This window comes from Aulostomus chinensis, chromosome 17 (assembly GCF_037954235.1).
Source record: "Aulostomus chinensis isolate RoL2024-O1b breed Wild chromosome 17, RoL_Achi_v1.0, whole genome shotgun sequence".
Taxonomy (NCBI): domain Eukaryota; kingdom Metazoa; phylum Chordata; class Actinopteri; order Syngnathiformes; family Aulostomidae; genus Aulostomus; species Aulostomus chinensis.
The window spans coordinates 22,191,675-22,209,219 of NC_141336.1; the positions used below are offsets into that span (position 1 = coordinate 22,191,675).

The 17,545-nt window shown below is 43.1% G+C and overlaps 1 protein-coding gene across 7 annotated transcripts in view; it reads left to right on the forward strand.

Annotated features, from left to right (window-relative positions):
- dlgap2a (discs, large (Drosophila) homolog-associated protein 2a) overlaps window positions 1-17,545 on the forward strand; it is a 162,384-nt gene that overhangs the window by 63,498 nt on the left and 81,341 nt on the right. For 4 of the 7 annotated variants that reach the window (XM_086181612.1, XM_086181605.1, XM_086181608.1 and 1 more), the window contains one exon: window positions 11,988-12,020. The exons of the other annotated variants lie outside the window; for them this stretch is intronic. In XM_086181612.1, coding sequence (XP_086037738.1) covers window positions 11,988-12,020 — 33 coding nt within the window. The remainder of the gene's footprint in view (window positions 1-11,987; window positions 12,021-17,545) is intronic. 7 annotated transcript variants of the gene reach the window in all.

Here is a 17,545-nt window from a genome sequence, read left to right on the forward strand (position 1 = left end):
ATCAATTTTGACCAGAAATGATTTGATTGGCTGCAAAAAGGAACATTGGATAATGGGAGGGAAATACTATTTTTCATCAGAAGGGAAAATCTTGTTCCTCTCAAATGAAAGTCAAAACAACCCCCAGTCAAGAGACATTGCTATGGTAACAGCATGCTTCAACAATCAGCGATGTTGCTAAAGCCCTTTAGGATTGTGGGTAGTTGATGTCATTGGAACTTGAGGCTGCTGCAGCAGCAGATACACTCGTTTCACCAGCTGCTGGCTCATGCTCACCTGAGGTGGTTGTGACACTGTGGCTGATTATGGCTCAGCTGCTCTGTTGACCAGCATTTCAGACCACTTTCAGAAGCACATTGTTTAGCTATATTAAGAATTTGGTTGTAAGCAAAATCACCACAGTTATTCCTTAGGTCACGGTTACGAGTCAACAAAGACAGAAGGACCTTGAGTTGATGGATCCAAGATGGCCGTCCAGTTACATGGCTGACCAGGTGTTAGACACATCCTACGTTGCCTCTGGGCCTGCTTCGTCTGCTTTCTCCTCACGGCCCATTAGGTCCCTACCAGGAGATGGAGCATAATGCAACACCCTGGACAGTACTCACAAAGTACACAGACATAAACACACACACACCAATGCAAGCACGCCGACATCTGTAACCATCAGTCTGCGCCAGAAGCAGCAGGTGCATCGCTGCAGAAATCTGCTTCACGGAGATGTCGGCTGCCAATCTTTCATTGTTACACAGTCGACCAATCATGTGGAACCATGTTGTGACATCTTGATGACAAGAAGGGAGAGGGATGGAGGTAGGACATGCACTCCTCCACCTAATTTAACCGCTTTAAAATAATTTTGATAAGGTGGAATTGGTGAGATGACGTGTGTGTGTGTGTGTGTGTGTGTGTGTGTGTGTGTGTGTGTGTGTGTGTGTGTTACAACTCATCCCCAGGTAGGCTGTGCATGAGCAGAGAAATAAGTAGAAATCGAATGTTGAGTCTTTACCTCTTGTCTGTCTCCACTGTGTGAAGCTGTACAAACAGATAGCATATGCTGCCTAAAGAGAAGGAGCACACACACACACACACACACACACACACACACACACACACACACACACACACACACACACACACACACTCTGTTTGATATCTGATGCTGTGGAGAGTGTTGATAGCCAGAGGAGTTTTCTTTAAAGAGTGAATAGTTGGGACGAGTGATTTATCAGCGAATGCTCTCACTCGCTGCTTCTCTCCCTCCCTCTGTCCCCTCCGTGTCCCTCAGTGTAAAATATGAGCGCAGCAGTCCTATAAATCTGGACAAGAGATAATGAGAGTTGGTTCCCTCAGTCCAGTGGGCCACCAGCTAGGCCCAGTGCCAATGACATCATCCATAGGGAGAGAAAGTGAACTCATTGCCTATGATTTAGAAACACACTCGCACACTCATACATACATGCGTATACACACACACACACACACTCTCAGGACTTGGCAAAGAAAGTGTGTGCAAGTCAGGTATTGAGTGCTGTTGATGTAGAGGTTCTGAATTTTAAATTTTTCTCTGTATCTGTTCGACTATTGATGTAGAAGCAGGCTCATACATAAAACACAGTCCGTCCACGGCGTGTAACATGAGTGCAGCGTGGCAGTCATTGGAATCAGTCGTTGTAGTCACAGGACCACATCACCGCACGGCCATCTTAATATGATTTGCGTGGCAGGTTCGATGGTGTGGTCCTCCGGGCCACTGGTGCCGCAGGTTGTCAGAACAAACAGGGCTGCTTAAAAACCCCATAACACAGCACCAGAGTGTTGAAGACATGACATGAACAGAGATTATCCACAGTATTTTCATTATTTATGTGTAATAATGAGTCATCTCTACAATATCACACCACATCAGTGTTACTATTTCATCTTCTGGCATTTGGGTTTGTCATACACTTTTACACCGGATGCTCTTCCTGACACAACCCATCCAATTTATCTGGTCTGAGAACCGACACTGAGGTTGTGCATCCCCTGTAGGGGTGGGAGCTATTAGGGGTTCAGTATTTTGTTCAAGGACACTTAAGGACAGTCTCTGGGGGACATGAGTATCAAACCGGTGACCTTTTGTTTCTAGAAAGCTGCTCTACCTCCAAGCCAAGCCGCCTCACATTAGTGCAGATATGCTAATAATAATAAACTAATAATCCTGTCTTCTCAGTGGAAAGTAGAAATAGAATTCATCCGTTTTTTTTTTTTAGTTAAAAATCTCCTCCTAAAGACCTTGGTGTTGTCAGAATTGCTCTTTTTTCAGGCAAGCAGTTACACGTGACCATGCTGGTAGAGTGGAAGCTTGTGCTTGTCGTATAGGTTTCTCCAGAAGCGGTGACTATGATTTGTGTGATAGAAGCTCCCTGACACTGATGGTGAGCATGAATTCAACATTCTGATGTGTCTGACAGTTCGTATCATACACCCACATCCTCCTTGTTCTTCAGCTGTCAGACTGAGCGGTGACAGCGGGACGTCGTGGTTATTAAATTCAGTTTGAGCGCGAGCATTCTCAGGTTGGTGCTCATGGTGAAAATAAACAAAAAAAACAATGGCGATCTAGTAATAAATACGGAACCCGTAAAGAGTTATAGAATTTAAAGATTTGGTTTTTTTTAAGTTTTCTGGTGCAGCGAGGGGCTTCATCGCAGTGCTCTGACACCAGTTTCCTGTCAGGAAAAACAAAAACAAAAACAACGCAATGTGGCCCCGAGTCTTTACTTAGCCTGGTATGACCATTAGATGAAGTCTGCTAATATTAGCCAAAGTTAGATGTTGATGCATTAACTGGCTAAAAATTTTTCAGGTATTTTGCACCTAAAAAACCTGCTTTTTCCCAAGACAATTGTCTAATTCTACCTCTGCCAAGAAATTAGTTTCCCGTTTAAAGCTAATTAGGCAGGATAAGATCCATTAGGAGATATTCTTATGTTGGTTCATTATAAAACATTTTGGCTTGAGCCTGGTTTGTTCACAGCAGATGCCAACTATTTTTTGGGAAATATGCCTCTTTGCAATCCTCCCCAGAGCCAGACGTGGAGACGGATACCCTCCTCTCCTCTGTGTGGGAGGTGAGACCCGCAGAGACTGACTGACTGACTGCTGGTTAGCTTAGCACAAAGAGTGGTAGTGGGTGGGAAGTGTTAGCATACCACCATTAAAAGTCATCGAAGTGATTGGGTTCAGGATCTGGGCTGGTCCAGTCGTAAACTTGATCCTCTCTCATAAATTCAGTGTCAACAAATGTTTGTTTCGTTTGCTGACGTTTTTTTAGGTGCTGCGTAAAATCCCAGCACCTAGTGAGGAAAGTCATTTTAAGGGACTGATTCAGAAAATTACAGTCATTTTTAAACTGCAGTTTGATTTTCGATGGAGGTATGCTAACTTGCCCATCCCTGAAAGTTCACTGTGCTAAGCTAACTAGCATCTCAGCATCCCACTGCACACAGAGTGGAGAGAAGGGTAACGCACTCCTCGTCTGGCTCTGTGGACGATGGCAAAAAAAAGGCATTTCTCCAAAAGTTGCTGTGTTCCTTTAAAGCGATCAGTAGACTAACTTGACTTTGACCTAATTACTTACATTTTCATTTTCAAGTCTCATTTTCTTGATTCAGACTGAATGGTTTGCCTTATTCTGCCTTTTTCCATACTTCAAAGTTACTGAAACAATCAAGTAAAAACTCACATATTTCTTAAGTTTTCAGAGAACAAAAATCCCAACATGCCTGCAGAGAATCTTTCCCTTCTCCTACTTTGTCCCCTTGCATGTCTCGTTTGCTTTGTATCTACAAAAACTAACATGTCTGAATGAATAAGAATAATAGACAGTAGCCCCAGTACCACTGTCACCGACCTTGCTGATTACTTTCATGCTTGACAGAGTCTCTTTTCTACTTCTTCGCCCACTCTTATTGTGCACAATGGCGTACACATGTAGGAGGCAATGAGCGGCTCCAGAGCTTGTCAGTGATTACGTATATTGATTCACGGCTCAACATTTGAAGACGTCCCCGATGATTTGACCTGTATAGTTTATTACATTTATATTTAAAATCACGTCTCCATTATTTGTCTTCCTTCTGAAAACATTTAGTCATAGAAATCAGGTGTGATGTTAATTGTAAAAAAAAATATATATATATATATATATTATATTATATATATATATTATATAATATTGATTCTATTCATGTGAATGTGTTGCGACAGTATATCACTGTGAATTATTTTTATTTTTTATTCACTCAGGTATATGAGAGGCATGGTCAATGACCAGTGCTTGGAAACAAAACAGCAACAATACCTCAAGCATGCTTGTATCTGTTTGATGTTCTTTTTTTTTTTTTGCCTCAAGGAAGAAAAAAAAAAAAAACGCTTCCGCTCCTCCCATAGTCTTTTTTTTTTTTAACACAGGCCGTTTTTCCTGTTTGCTTTTTATATTTTGTGTCAAGTCTAACAACACTGTAACATTTTGATCTTGCCGTGATGTCATATTCTTCGTATAGATGAGTGCTGATGCAGCTCAAGCATGGCTGACTCCCATGTGACCCACTTTGTCTCCTGGTCGGAGGTTTTAAACAATCTTGAACCTCCTTCAGGTACAGTACAAATAAGTCCACTACAGCTGTCATGTGGACATGTCGGTCACAATCAGCTGACCTTGACTACACCGTGAACACATCAGTGACTGGCTCAGATCCTGTTGAGTTGTCCACTAACACACTACTATCAGCTCTGAGAGGCGAGTGAGAAGGTTGAAGTGTCCCAAGAGGATGTGAAGATGTCGGAGGAGGAGCGGTGAGGGACGTATCATCGACGGCTACACCCTCTCCGTCAGTAGGTGTCAATACGCTCATCTAGTGGCCAAGAGCTCCTGATAGATGCCCTGGAAAGACAGAGGGGCTGCTGGCGTGTGAAGGAGGCCATCAATATCCTTTCTGCTCTGCTTCTGTCTATAAACGTCTCTCTTTGTCTTCAGCCCTCCATCCTTTTCCCTCTACCCAACCCTGCTGCACCGCCTCAGATCTATACATTCTATTCCTGCCTCTCCCCTCAAATATTTATATCCACCCTCCTTCACACTCTTTTTGCCTCCCAGGAGGTAAGAGGAACCACCTATAAATCTGACCTACGACCCCTGGGGCTTACCTCTTCCTCTTTTTTAGCTTCATCCTCCAGAATTCATCCCTTGTCCTCAATCTGTCAGTCCCACACAGGCGTAAGACACATGAACTAACGTGAAGGGAAAAGAAAACCCTGCTAAACGAAATGTTGCTTCACATGTCCACACTCACACAGTGGGAAGGCTCCTGCTGCAGTAGAGAACATAGAAATACCTGCAGCTGCAACATACATGCATATGCATATTACATGTCTATATATATATATAGATAATATGTGTGTGTGTATATTTAGATGACCACATATGCAATTTTACATCCATATGCTGCACTTTACTTTGTTGTTGTGCTGATGGAAGTGCTCTTAAATGATTTAACTCCCAGCCACCACCCATACAGCCCTGTGTTCAGCCGTGCACTGATTTAGAGCTGAAAAACGAAGGAATCCCTCACAAATCTCAGTTAAACCTTTAAAATTCACTTGAGGTATTGATAATCTTCAAACGTCAAAAAGAAAGTCTAATTTCATCTTTTGAATGACTGCTCATCCACGACATCGTGGGGCCTCCAAAACAGCCTCTAGTCATTTTATTCAGGGTAACTGATGTCACTGTTTCTATTTCAGTCAGCCGTCATCAGTGTGGTTACTGTTCACCGCGATCAAACGATGAAAGCACTCACATGGATGCGATGTAGAGGTGGGAATGGCCTCTTATCTTTAGGGAGGGCTACTTTAGTCTCCAGCACCCATTACCTAACCATCTGGGCAACAAAGGAAAATATTACACACTGGAGGAAAAGTGTCAAAGCCTCATTTTACGTCACATGCAGACACAAAGCAGCCACAGTAATCCCATGAGAGGTGTTTTACATCGCCCCACACGCACACGAATGCGTATATGTTCTTCCTGAGTAGACGAGGAGTACATCTTGACATGTGATGGCTTTTTACTCGCCGCAGAATGACGGTGTTTGTCTGCTACAGAGATTCCTGCTCTCACAATAAACCTCCCACTGTTTTTCTACTCATCGTCACAGGAGCTCACGAAAAGCCTTTTATATATTTTTAAAAAACCCAACAGCAACACATATTTACTGTGACACACCTTGTTCCGGTGTTCCTTCTTCCCAATGAAGCTGTTGTTCTCATTGCACAGACACAGGAGGCTGGCGTGTCTTGATGCACGTCAGATTCTGCCAGTGAGCTCCTTGCGTCTCTACCCACATATCTGAAGTGGTACGTGTTGTTAAAGGATTATCCTAATATTGTATTTTGCTGTACTTTTATCAGATTTCCATCAATTAATTGATTTCAGAATCTTTCAAATCCATACGTGCCAAGCCATGAAGTGATGAAAGTGACATTCAGAGCAGGACACATTGCAATCTTACAGTAATTCATCTTGACTGTATGGTGTCAGTGAGAATCCCAGCTGTCTCCTCTTGCTTCCAGTTGTCCTGATAAGCGACCCCAACCCTCCCCTGGCTGTGCTGCAGCTTCGTACTAAAGGGTCAGACATGAGAAGAGTATCGATACTCCACTGCTCCAATAAGCTCATTTACTGAAATGCCAGTCGGTGGCTTAAATTCCAGAAAACAGACCCTCTGAGATTAATACATACTAACCCGTATGGTGTTTCTGGAGCTGCGTACATGTATTAATTCGTGCAGCACTGATTGTGTATGCAGTAAACCCAGAAAACTTGTTTGGTACTGTGTAATTAGCTCCTGAAGGGGCAGGAAGGGCTTATAATGCCAGGCAGATAAGGTCTCCTCTCGCCCTGCGCTCAACACAGCATCTCCTGTGAAAAGTGCTAAATCAGCTCCATGGGGAGGCTCCACATGCGCAGAGGGAGCGCCGTTGAAGATGGATTACGCCAGTCAAGGGGAAAGTAAACTGAAATTGGTGATCGTACTCGATGAGAACGGTGTCGTTCTTGTGATTTGCTTGACTGCCATCAGTTTATATGTGTGACCAAACCTTTTTTGGTTAGCCAGCGTCTATATGGGCGGCACATTATGGTGTACTTCCCTTTATTGACTTCCTATTGACCCTATCCCAGTAAAAAAGCCTTTATTACCTCCACAAAGAGGTTATGGTTTCACCCGCGTCTGTTGGTTTGTCCTGTTTCTATTCAGGCTGCTAGCAGGATTTCCCAAAAGAAAAAAAACTACCATGAAAACAAAATTTCACTCACACATCTGTTCACCGTGACATCTACTTATATTAGCCGTATGTGCTCTAAACCGTTCCCCTGTGTGGTCATTTGTTGACATAAAATAAAACTAAAAATTCACTTTGATAAACTTCCCAAACAAACTTTAATGCCCTCACACCTGTGTGGCAAACCCCAGAACAAACGCTACACAATTTCCATGCGTCCCCATCTGCCTCACCTCGCTTTAAAAAGCCAAGAACACTCTTAGCACTTGCTAATTAGCACCTGTATTTCTCACACATCAAATGAGCAAAAGAAGCGGGGAGACAGAGAGAGAGAGTGAAAGAGAGAGAGAGTGAAAGAGTGAGGGGAAAAGAGAGAGAGAGATCAGCCAACATGGAAGGTGTAAGTAAGCAGTGCTGATATGGAAATACTGCCTTTAATTATGGATGAACACATTATAATATCAAGGCTGAGGCTTTGCTCTGTTTAGGTTTTGTTTGGAGATGTTTTAATACCCAGGGATGCCACACACTTAATCTACTGGCAGCCAACTAGAGGTCAAGTTTGGCCAGGATGCTAACAGAGTATCTCCTCCTTCATCGCTAGATGCTATTAAAACTGACACTGGTCCTTAAAATCAGATATCAGCATCCTCCTCTAACTTTCCAGGTCCTGCTTGTCAGAAAACTGGCTGCTTCAATTGTCCCTGAGCAACAACTTCCATTTGTCAAAGGCGAACGTGTATCTTTGTTTCCAGACATTTCCTGTCCTGATTTAATTCTGCTGCTTCCTTGATGATGAGGGCTAATGTTCCCTTTCTTTCTCTGCCATAAAAAATGCTGTAAATAATTCTCCTAAAGTCAAAATTCTCAGACTTTTCACAAGGTAAATTGTTTGGTCTGATCAAGCGAAATCCTTCCTTTTCTTCTTTCTTTTCTATCTTTCATTTGTAGCTCAAACTCATGCCGCCTTTGACAGTTCAAAATAAGACTTGGTGTATTCGGGGCTCAATTTGCCACGACGTTGTGCAACACGACAGGCTGGGAAAAGGAGAAAGAAGAGTCAGTGATAGGTTATTTAAGGTGATTATACCATTGGATCATGGGCTTGTACGTCCGTCATTATTCTGTGCTGCGTGATGTTCTTATCTGCTGTTTTCCTTCAATGGAGTTTGATAAACTCAGTGTAGATGAACCGTTCAGTGGCTTGTAAAAAGGCTGTTTCTTTCTCTTATAAGACATGGTTTTTTCATGCAGTCAGTCTCTTGAAAACCTTTTATTAGAGTCTTTGGCGGTTTGAGCTCCTAACAGGGTGAATCATTTGTTACTCTGGGAGGTTTCATTACTTCTCATGCCCATCATGATATCTGGACTGCTGTTGTTGCCTTTTTTTTTAATCCAAACAGGTTGGAGTTTGTTTTAAAAGTCAGTAATTGTCCCTACAGGGACACATCAGCAATTTAGTAACACATTTGAGGTAGTTGTAGACACAGTACACTACATCCATAGAAAACTTCAAGTAACTGGCAATACAATATTATCACAGTATTTTTGGCCACGATAGTATCTTCTTCCAGCCATTCTGTGGGAGTAGCATGGCAGTTCCGATACCTGATGTCTGTGCAACTGAAGACAAACATCAACAGCTGTTAACAACAACTGTTTTAATAGAAATATGGATGTTCAGTGCTTGTGTATCGAAGACCAAGTGTTGTGATACATTGCAATAGGATGAGGATGTATCCTAGCTGGTTAGATTTGTGAAGGGTGCAGGGAGCCTTGAAGAGACTGAGGTCGGAGGATCCAAGGGGTCTACAGGTGGAGGGGGGCTGCAGGACCACGAGTCAAGCTGCATAAACAGTAGATCCAACAGCACCTTCCATTAGACTCTTTCTTTCTGGTTCCCCACCTCTGCAAATCCCCTCCATCCTGTTTGTTATCGGCTTGTTGTCATCAGGTCTACGATGAACACGTTCTGCTTTGTAGATATGTATCTGTGGTGTTGCAGTACCTGTGTTGAGTGCTGATAGAATAACAGGACAAGTGTGAGCAAAGAGGTTCTCAGAGATTCCGTTTCAGTGATACCAGAGCCCATCGTGGCTCGCATTTGCATCGAACTCTTCTCCCTCCCCTTCAAAAAGTGATAACCTCATGTTCATCTGAGGATTAAGGGCTAGCAGCCATTTGACACCTGCTGCTGAAAAGCAAATGAGAATTACGCAAGAAGAGTTCTCATACTGTATAAACAGCTTGACCAGGATCAATATGGGCTCCACACAGGGAAATTTAAGAACGCTTTAAATTTTAACAGGCAGGACCAGCTAATCGAGCCAATTGCTTTGACTCTGTGGAATTACACTGTAGGGAGAAGGAGGTAAAATGGACTAATTAAACCAGTAAATTCTCTCCAGGCTTCAGCTGTCTGCCACTGTACTACTGGGCCATACAGTTTGTGTGTGGTTCAATCCCCAAAACCCCAATCGCCCCCTTTCCCTGAACAAGCAGTCGTCTACAAACACAGAGATCCAAATAAAGTTACAGCGCAATGCTTCAGCCCTGCAAAGTGACAATAACATCTGGGCTTTGTCAGCTCTTTACACGTTTAGCGCTGTGCAGATGTGATCTCATTGGCTTTAATGAGACGTGCTCGCATCAATTATTGCAAAACTTTTGTTCAATGCAGGGAGTGCATTTAAGGCTCCATCCATGCAAGTACGGTTTCATTGAGAGAGAGTTTCCAGGGTGATCCACATGGGAGTTTTAGCTCTGAACACGTGACTCACATGACTTCGTTTGTGTCAGCATTTACAGAAAATACTGTTAAGAAAATGAAAGACCTGCGATTTCTTTGCTTTACTTGCAAGCTGGAATTAAAAGCACATGACAGTCAAGGCTGACGTCACTAAAGGTGCACGTTGTTGCAAACCGTGTGAAACGGTGACGACATCAAGAGCCTTGACTTCAGTCTCTGCACTCAGTGACAATGCAGCAAGAAGGTGACGGCTTCACAAACCTGTCGAATGATGACTGAAACAACTTGTCATTGTAGTCCACCGGCAGTTGTAGTCCTCCCCCCGTCACTCAAGGAACCTTGGAACATTGATTTTATTGTCAAATTGTATTGTCCTTTGGCGTCTGCAAGAACATTTCATGCAACTTTTACTTAGATAAAGAAACTTTTTTCGTTCTGCGCGGCTGCTTCAGTGGGTTCTCTATGAAAGACTATTACATTATTAAGGTCTGTTCCAGGGTCAGCGGGGTCTGACAAAGACCACGTGCTCTCTGGAAGAAGCCGGTTATTCAGAAAACAGAGGGAAGACTAAGTCAACTTGACGTTGTCCTTTTCAGTGAATCCTCGGTTAGGCCCTCAGGCTGGCATGAAAACAAATAGATCTGCAAACCACCCCTTTGCATCACATGACTATTTTTTTCTTTTTTAATATGGATCGTGTACATGGTTTCCTAACGTTCATCAGTCATTTCTCTGGAGCAGCAGGTCTAATGAACTGCTGTTAGCAATGCTTATAACTCATTATCCACGTGAGGTTAGCCTATCATAGCCGAGACTGATGTCCATTGTTTTGTTTTTTTTCCTCTGGTAAGAGGAACGCTAACCTGCCTATCCACTATCATTGTGCTAAGCTAACTAGCTGGTCCCGGGGGGTCTCGGCCCCTGTACAGACTCCTTTGGCTCTGGGGGAAGATGGCAAATGTGCTTGTTCCCCAAAAAGGTTCTCCTGCAAAACACTACAACAAAAGAGACAGAAAGTGATGTGTTTTGTCATCCATTTAAGCAGGTTAAAGTTTGGAGCACAAGCAGCTTTTACAGGCGGCACTCAGAGGGATGCCATTTATGTCTATCGGCTGTCTCTGTTTCTCACCAAAGAAAAGACGAGTCATGAGCGAAAGGTTTCTTCTGATCTAATTAAGCTCCAATTAGCAGTGATTGTTAGATGAAGGAGAGCCTCAGAAACACGACAACACAGACTCTGCTGGTCACTGCTGTGTCGGGGGGGGGGGAGGAATACTTCAGACTAAAGCTGGTTATTTGGTTGCGTGTGGAGAACAAAGCTTGAGTGTGCAACACACACTTCCTTTATTATTCTGTTCACGATGCTGAGTGCCTCGCAGGCTTGCTAACGTTGGAAAGAAGTGCTGATTCTCAACTTTTCATCCACATTTACGATAAAAAAAGACGCATGTCAAGTTTGTGTTTTGATTGAAGTCCTAATGTGAATAAAATGATGGACAATCACTCTCTTAAATCTGAAAGCCTCACCCTTGGTTGCTTCTTCATGGTTTTGTACACTGCATCTATTGTCAGTGATGAATTGAAGCAATATCATTTCTCATTTTGACTTTTTTTCTCCGACAACTGTCTCTGCATCATTGTATCTTTTGTTTGCAGCCATGTGGCTGATGGTCATATTCTGCATGGTGGCTGGTGTTCCATTATGTTGCACACGGCAGCTATAAGACATTGGGACCAGAGACATGTTGTTGTTTTCTTCTTCAGTTCTTATTGGTTTCGTTTGTTTTTTCATCGAGAGAAATAATGATGTACATTTAAACATACAGGCTGGTGAAGTTGAAATCCCAGGCGTAAACATGTGTGTTCCCTTTGTTTAACCTCCTCTTGTCTCTCTTTGGTCCTTGTTTAGAATCACAGTGCACACTGTGTGGTGAACCAGAAGGTGAGTGGGCCTCGCCATTCCCCAAAAGCTTGTCATCGTCATCTTCCGGCTTGTGGTGGGGAGGGTGGGAAGCGGAGCGGGGGCGACACTTCGCTGCAGGCACGCTGTTCTTCAGTCTTCATCTCAGCCACGCAACGATGCGGCGCAAGATGAATACAAAGCAGTATGGAGAGAGTATACAACTCCTGCAAATTTCACACTATCAGAGCTGCTACCTGCACTTGCGGGGTGGGCAGGGTCAACACAAAGTAATCCCAGAGGGGTGGGGGGGGCAGCTGTCATGACTCTTACCTGACCGACTCAACATGAAGGCTGAAGGACAAATCTTCAGAATGCTGACTTATCACATCTGCTTCACATCTCACTTAATGTGTCCATTTCACGAGTGTCCGTGCACTCTCGCGCATGTCCATCTGTGTGTTTGTGTGTCCAACAAACCTATTTGAATGATCTCTCCTCTCCGGTGTTTGCAGGGGTCTTCTCATGCCACTACCGCACATCTCTCACCCTCTAACCAGCCTGTCTCTGTGCATGAGTTCTATTTTTAGGGGTGATCTTTATTTTTTTGGTCTGGTCACTCTTGCTCAGGGATTTCATCTGTTGCAGGATTTTCTTACTCATCAATCTCACTTAACTGTAGTGACCAGAAACGACGTGTGAATACAACAGGAGCGGACAGCTTTGTTTTGCAGTCGGGGGGAGGGGGGTGAAGCCGGAGGAACAAAGCAAACATGTTCAGTGACAGATATGATATTTACCCCTGGAATTAACCTTGTCCAGGAATCGGCCATGTGCCTTGACGTCCAATGAGCATTATTCTATGTCTCAGAAATCAATGGTGCTCTCTGCATTACTTGATTGGATTAAGAGGTAATCAAATTGAGCGTGATAACTGTGTACCAGTGACCTTCCCGCTGAGACAGGCTGACAGAATAGTGAGGTGAGGCCCGCGGGAAGGACGGCGAATGTGTGTATACTGTATTTTATGCGTGAAAATGTCTGTGTGGCCGGGCAGAGGGGAGTGTGTATGTCGATTGTGTGTCGAGGGCTGAGTAACAGACCTCTTTTTTAGTGTGAGTCTATCCATAGCACAGCCATCAATAAAGGGTCAGCCTCTGAAATTAGCCCCGCCACCTTTGTTTTTAGCCTCGCATTCTTCTACTGAAGCTATTCGTTAATCTTGAAGTGTTTCGATGGTACAACTTCAGGGAAATTCTTTCAGAACTGTTATTTTGTGGAAACAAACAGCATTAGACAATTATTGGCAAATCACGAGCAGCAGATTATGCTGACTCACAGGAGATATCGCAGTTGCCAGCAAGATTACGCAAAAAACGTCTTGGCAGATTTTCACAAAGGTTGGTGGAGGCGTGCATCCCTGAAATTAAAATTAAAAAAAAAGTTTATAGACTTTTTTTTCCCTCGACACACACCCGTGTATTGGAAGGTTTTTCAGCCCAAGTGAACCCGCTTTCAAAGATCGTTTGATCCCATTCTCACGGGAGCACACGAGGAGTTGCCTGGTGCAAATTTTTAGACGTCTTGAAAGCAGTCACCGCACCAGAGAGATGTAAAAGACGGTGTGAGTGCGCTGCTCACTGAATGCAGATGGGTTGAATTTGTGGCCAAGAAGACAAAAATCACAGAGGTTGCCTTTCCTTTGTGTGTGTGTGTGTGTGTGTGTGTGTGTGTGTGTGTGTGTGTGTGTGTGTGTATACATATATACATATATATATATATATATATATATATATATATATATATATATATATATATATATATATATATATATATATATATATATATATATAATATTGTTAATAATGGCAGTCCGACTGCTCCTCATACGTGGGTCAGAGATTGGAACTGTCAAAGCAGCTGCGAATTACTCAGTTCACCCAGGTTTTGTGTTCCCATCAATGCAGATTGGAGCCGGGGGAGATAAATACCCATGACAACAAATCAAACCCGTTGTTGAAACTACCACAACATCATCAACATGGCGGCCTCATGTGCATCCGTTTACGCCATTCCAAACCACACATACTGTATCTCTTACAAGAGAGGAAATAAAGAAATAAAATAAACAGACCAAACACTTTCAGGATTACCTGTTTAAGCTTAAAAATGAAGAAATCAGAAATAACAGAAAAGAAAGAGTTCTTGTTCTGAGCATTTACATATTGTGCAACAATTATGTAGTATAAATCCAGCGTTCTTGACATCGTGACAACAAAGCTCATAGTGAACAATTGAAATGTCTGCTGTCAGTAATCTACAGCTATTACAGCATTCTCAACATTTCATGTTATCGTGAAGAGTTAAAGCAAAAACACATGTATTGTTTCAACTTTGATAAACCAAAAGGTGGCGAGAGTTATAGGACTCGTAAATTTATTGCAGTTGTTGTGTAGTTGACAGTATGATCTCACAGTATTATGTCAAAACATAATATTCCTTGTACATTGGCCTCTTCAGATAAATTCACTCTGGAGTGCCCTTCTAGCTAATGTTAGATTTAGAGCAGCCTTAATTTTCTCAGTATCTATTAAATGAAGTGCTGCTTTTATGATTGTTATGGAGGTATTTTATTGCCATAGAAAAGATAACATATAATACCCAGCTCTAATGTTTGCTCGTTCCATTGTCAGAGAAGGATGGAGTGAATTTACAAGGACAACAAAGCCTTATTGCCTGCAAATAATTGCCATCCTGTGAGAGAGACGGATTGAAGAACATCTTGTCTCCTTGTCTTTGCAAAGGGTGTCCTGCTGGGAGCCTCTATCACCTATTATCACACAAAACAAACAAAAACATACAGTAGCTTGACAAATGTTAGCTTGGCGCTCCTCTCTTGACAGAGGCTACACTCTGTAACCTCTCCAGTTTTAAGCAGCTCGGCCAATCAAGAGACCGTTTAATTTCTGTTACATTTGATCTTCATCTGCTGGGCCTCTCCGCCCTGCTAGCAGCGTGGTGCTGGCCCTGTCCAGCTGCTTCCTGCAGTGTTTTTCCTCAAGTTGCCATTTTTCAACCTGGAGAGTTCCCACAGCTTTAGACAAGATTCCACTGGACCTTGATGTTCCTGTCTTTTTCCCCTGCCGTGACGCCACCGTCTCAGCCTTTGTTGCGGCAACAGGAGGGGCTAAGGAAATGCTTTTTCTCTGTCTTATTTGGCAATGGCAGCAGTGCAATGATTGATTTAAATGTAAAGAAACACCACTGAGATTAATTTTGGTGAGGAACTCAGTGATGCACAAGTGACTTACGTAGTCATGGCAATAATGCTCCAGAAATTCTTTAATTAATCCATTATATCACCAGGCTACAGCTAAAAGTAATTTGTTCATGTAACTGTGTTAGTCTTGCAATGAATTACTTCAAACGCCGGTGTAGATCAGGGCATCAGGAGCCAATCTGCATGTGAGTGTGACACGATGACGGCACACTGCTTAATTACGCTGCTGAAGAGCATTTAGGCTTAGATTGTTTTTTTTTTTTTTTTATGCAACTTCTTCTTGGTTTGTTGGATGCGAAGGGCAGAACTTACAATGAAATACAAGATGACATGAAAGAAGAGAGCAAAGATGAACGAACGACCAAAAGATAATCTTTTAGCCAGCACTGAGGACCCGTCTACAGAACCCCGTCTGCACATCTTGAAAATGTTCCTGCCGCCGAGAGGGAAACCACAGGCTTATGCCATAGCTGTTAAAGGACAAGGGCAGGAGGGGCACTTTCAATAATGCGCTGGTCTTAAACATAGAAATGATTGGAAAGTCTAAGTGACGGTATTCACCTTGACAATGACCGCGTGACGACACGGCCCCGACAGGAATTATTGCAAGACGGCACATGCAAAGCGCATGTAATAACATATGCAGTAACCTTGATGAGCATTCAGATAGTTCCAGTGACATATAGTGTCAGTCACATTTAACTTTTCTCATTAGAGGACAAGAGATTCCCAGCTGTTCCTCCGTCCTTCAGCTGATGCATGGACAGTTTACTCAACGTCAGCAGGCATCATTAACCGAACCTTCACCGAGACCCTGAACCATGTTGTGAGGAGGGAAAAGTGGAATAAAATGAGAGGGAAAGGAGGTGGATTGAGTGTAGGGTACATCAGGGAGTATCGGGAAGAGGAAAGTGAGGAGTGAGTGGAGGGATTTAGGACAAAACATCAGAGGGGGAAATGTGGAAGTGGTGACATTTGAGAAATACGAGTAAGATCTTTAGGGGTAAATAGTGATAGCGAGAAAGTTCAGCTTAGCTTAGTGGCTGTTGTTTGTTTGCCAACCAAGCAGGTACATCTTATTAAGGTAAATGCACTGAACTGCTTATCAGTTGAAGGAATAGTTTGTAAGATTTTGGCGACATAGTGGTCAAATTTCGGGCAGCACGGTGCTGCAGTGTTCAGCACTGTCGCCTCCCAGCAAGAAGGTTGTGGGTTTGAGCCCCGGCTGGAGCACGGGGTCTTTCTGTGTGAGTCTGCATGTTCTCCCTGTTCCTCTGTGGGTTCTCTCTGGTACTCCAGCTTCCTCCCACAGTCCAAAGACATCAAGAGGGGACGAGGCTGATTGATACTCTAAATTGACCGTAGGTGAATGGTTGTCTGTCTATATGTGTTGGCCCTGCGATGCTGGGATTGGCTCCATGATCTTATATTTGTCATTATGTGGGTTTTCAAGTCGCTAATAACCCAAAATGATCAGCCAGGCCATAAACTAACCACTTCAGATCGAGAACAACTTAAAAGATCCTGGCAGGGAGGTAACATTTTCTCAAAATACAATTTTTCTTTTTTACATCCATGGCTGAAAAAAACTATATTCGTACTGCTGAACCTTTAGAAGTCCCAGATACATCAGAACAGAGAGCTGCTGTCTGTGTCCACAGCCTCATCCAGAGGTGCTCAAAGCTTGGTGAGTTTAACAGCCGTCCCCAGGAGCTGCTGCTTCCAAGTTTGCGATCTAAAAGCAATGAGTGGATAAAAGTAATGCTGAAGTAACAATGTCATGATGACAGTTCGTACAACAGTTGAAAGGCTCCTCTAAATGTAGCTCAGAGGTGCTGGTTTGTCCATTCTGGGTGACTGTAGATGCATCATGGTGGCTCACTGGAAACCACCTGCTCCCAGTAACCTGATGAGCCAATGAAAACAAGCAAATCTTAGATTTGGGTCATTATATGCTAATGACCCCGGAGTTGTGAGTATTAAATTACAACTCTGCTGCAGCTCCTTCAAGTACTTCACCCAAAAAAACGTCTATGCTATAACGCAGCACGGAGCCGCTTAGAATTGGTTCACTTTTAGCTCAAGCTAAATTGCTTGTGGATTACTAAACACAGGGCTGAAAAATATTTTTGAAAGGTTTTCTTTACTCTGTAGGTGGTAGCCATCAGGCGCTATTAGCTTCAAGCTAAATATACTTGGCTGTATTTTTTTCTGCATTCTGGAGTTACAAACAAGTATCGCATTGTTGGGGAAAAATAAAAACATCTTTGTGAGCTTAAGACACTTA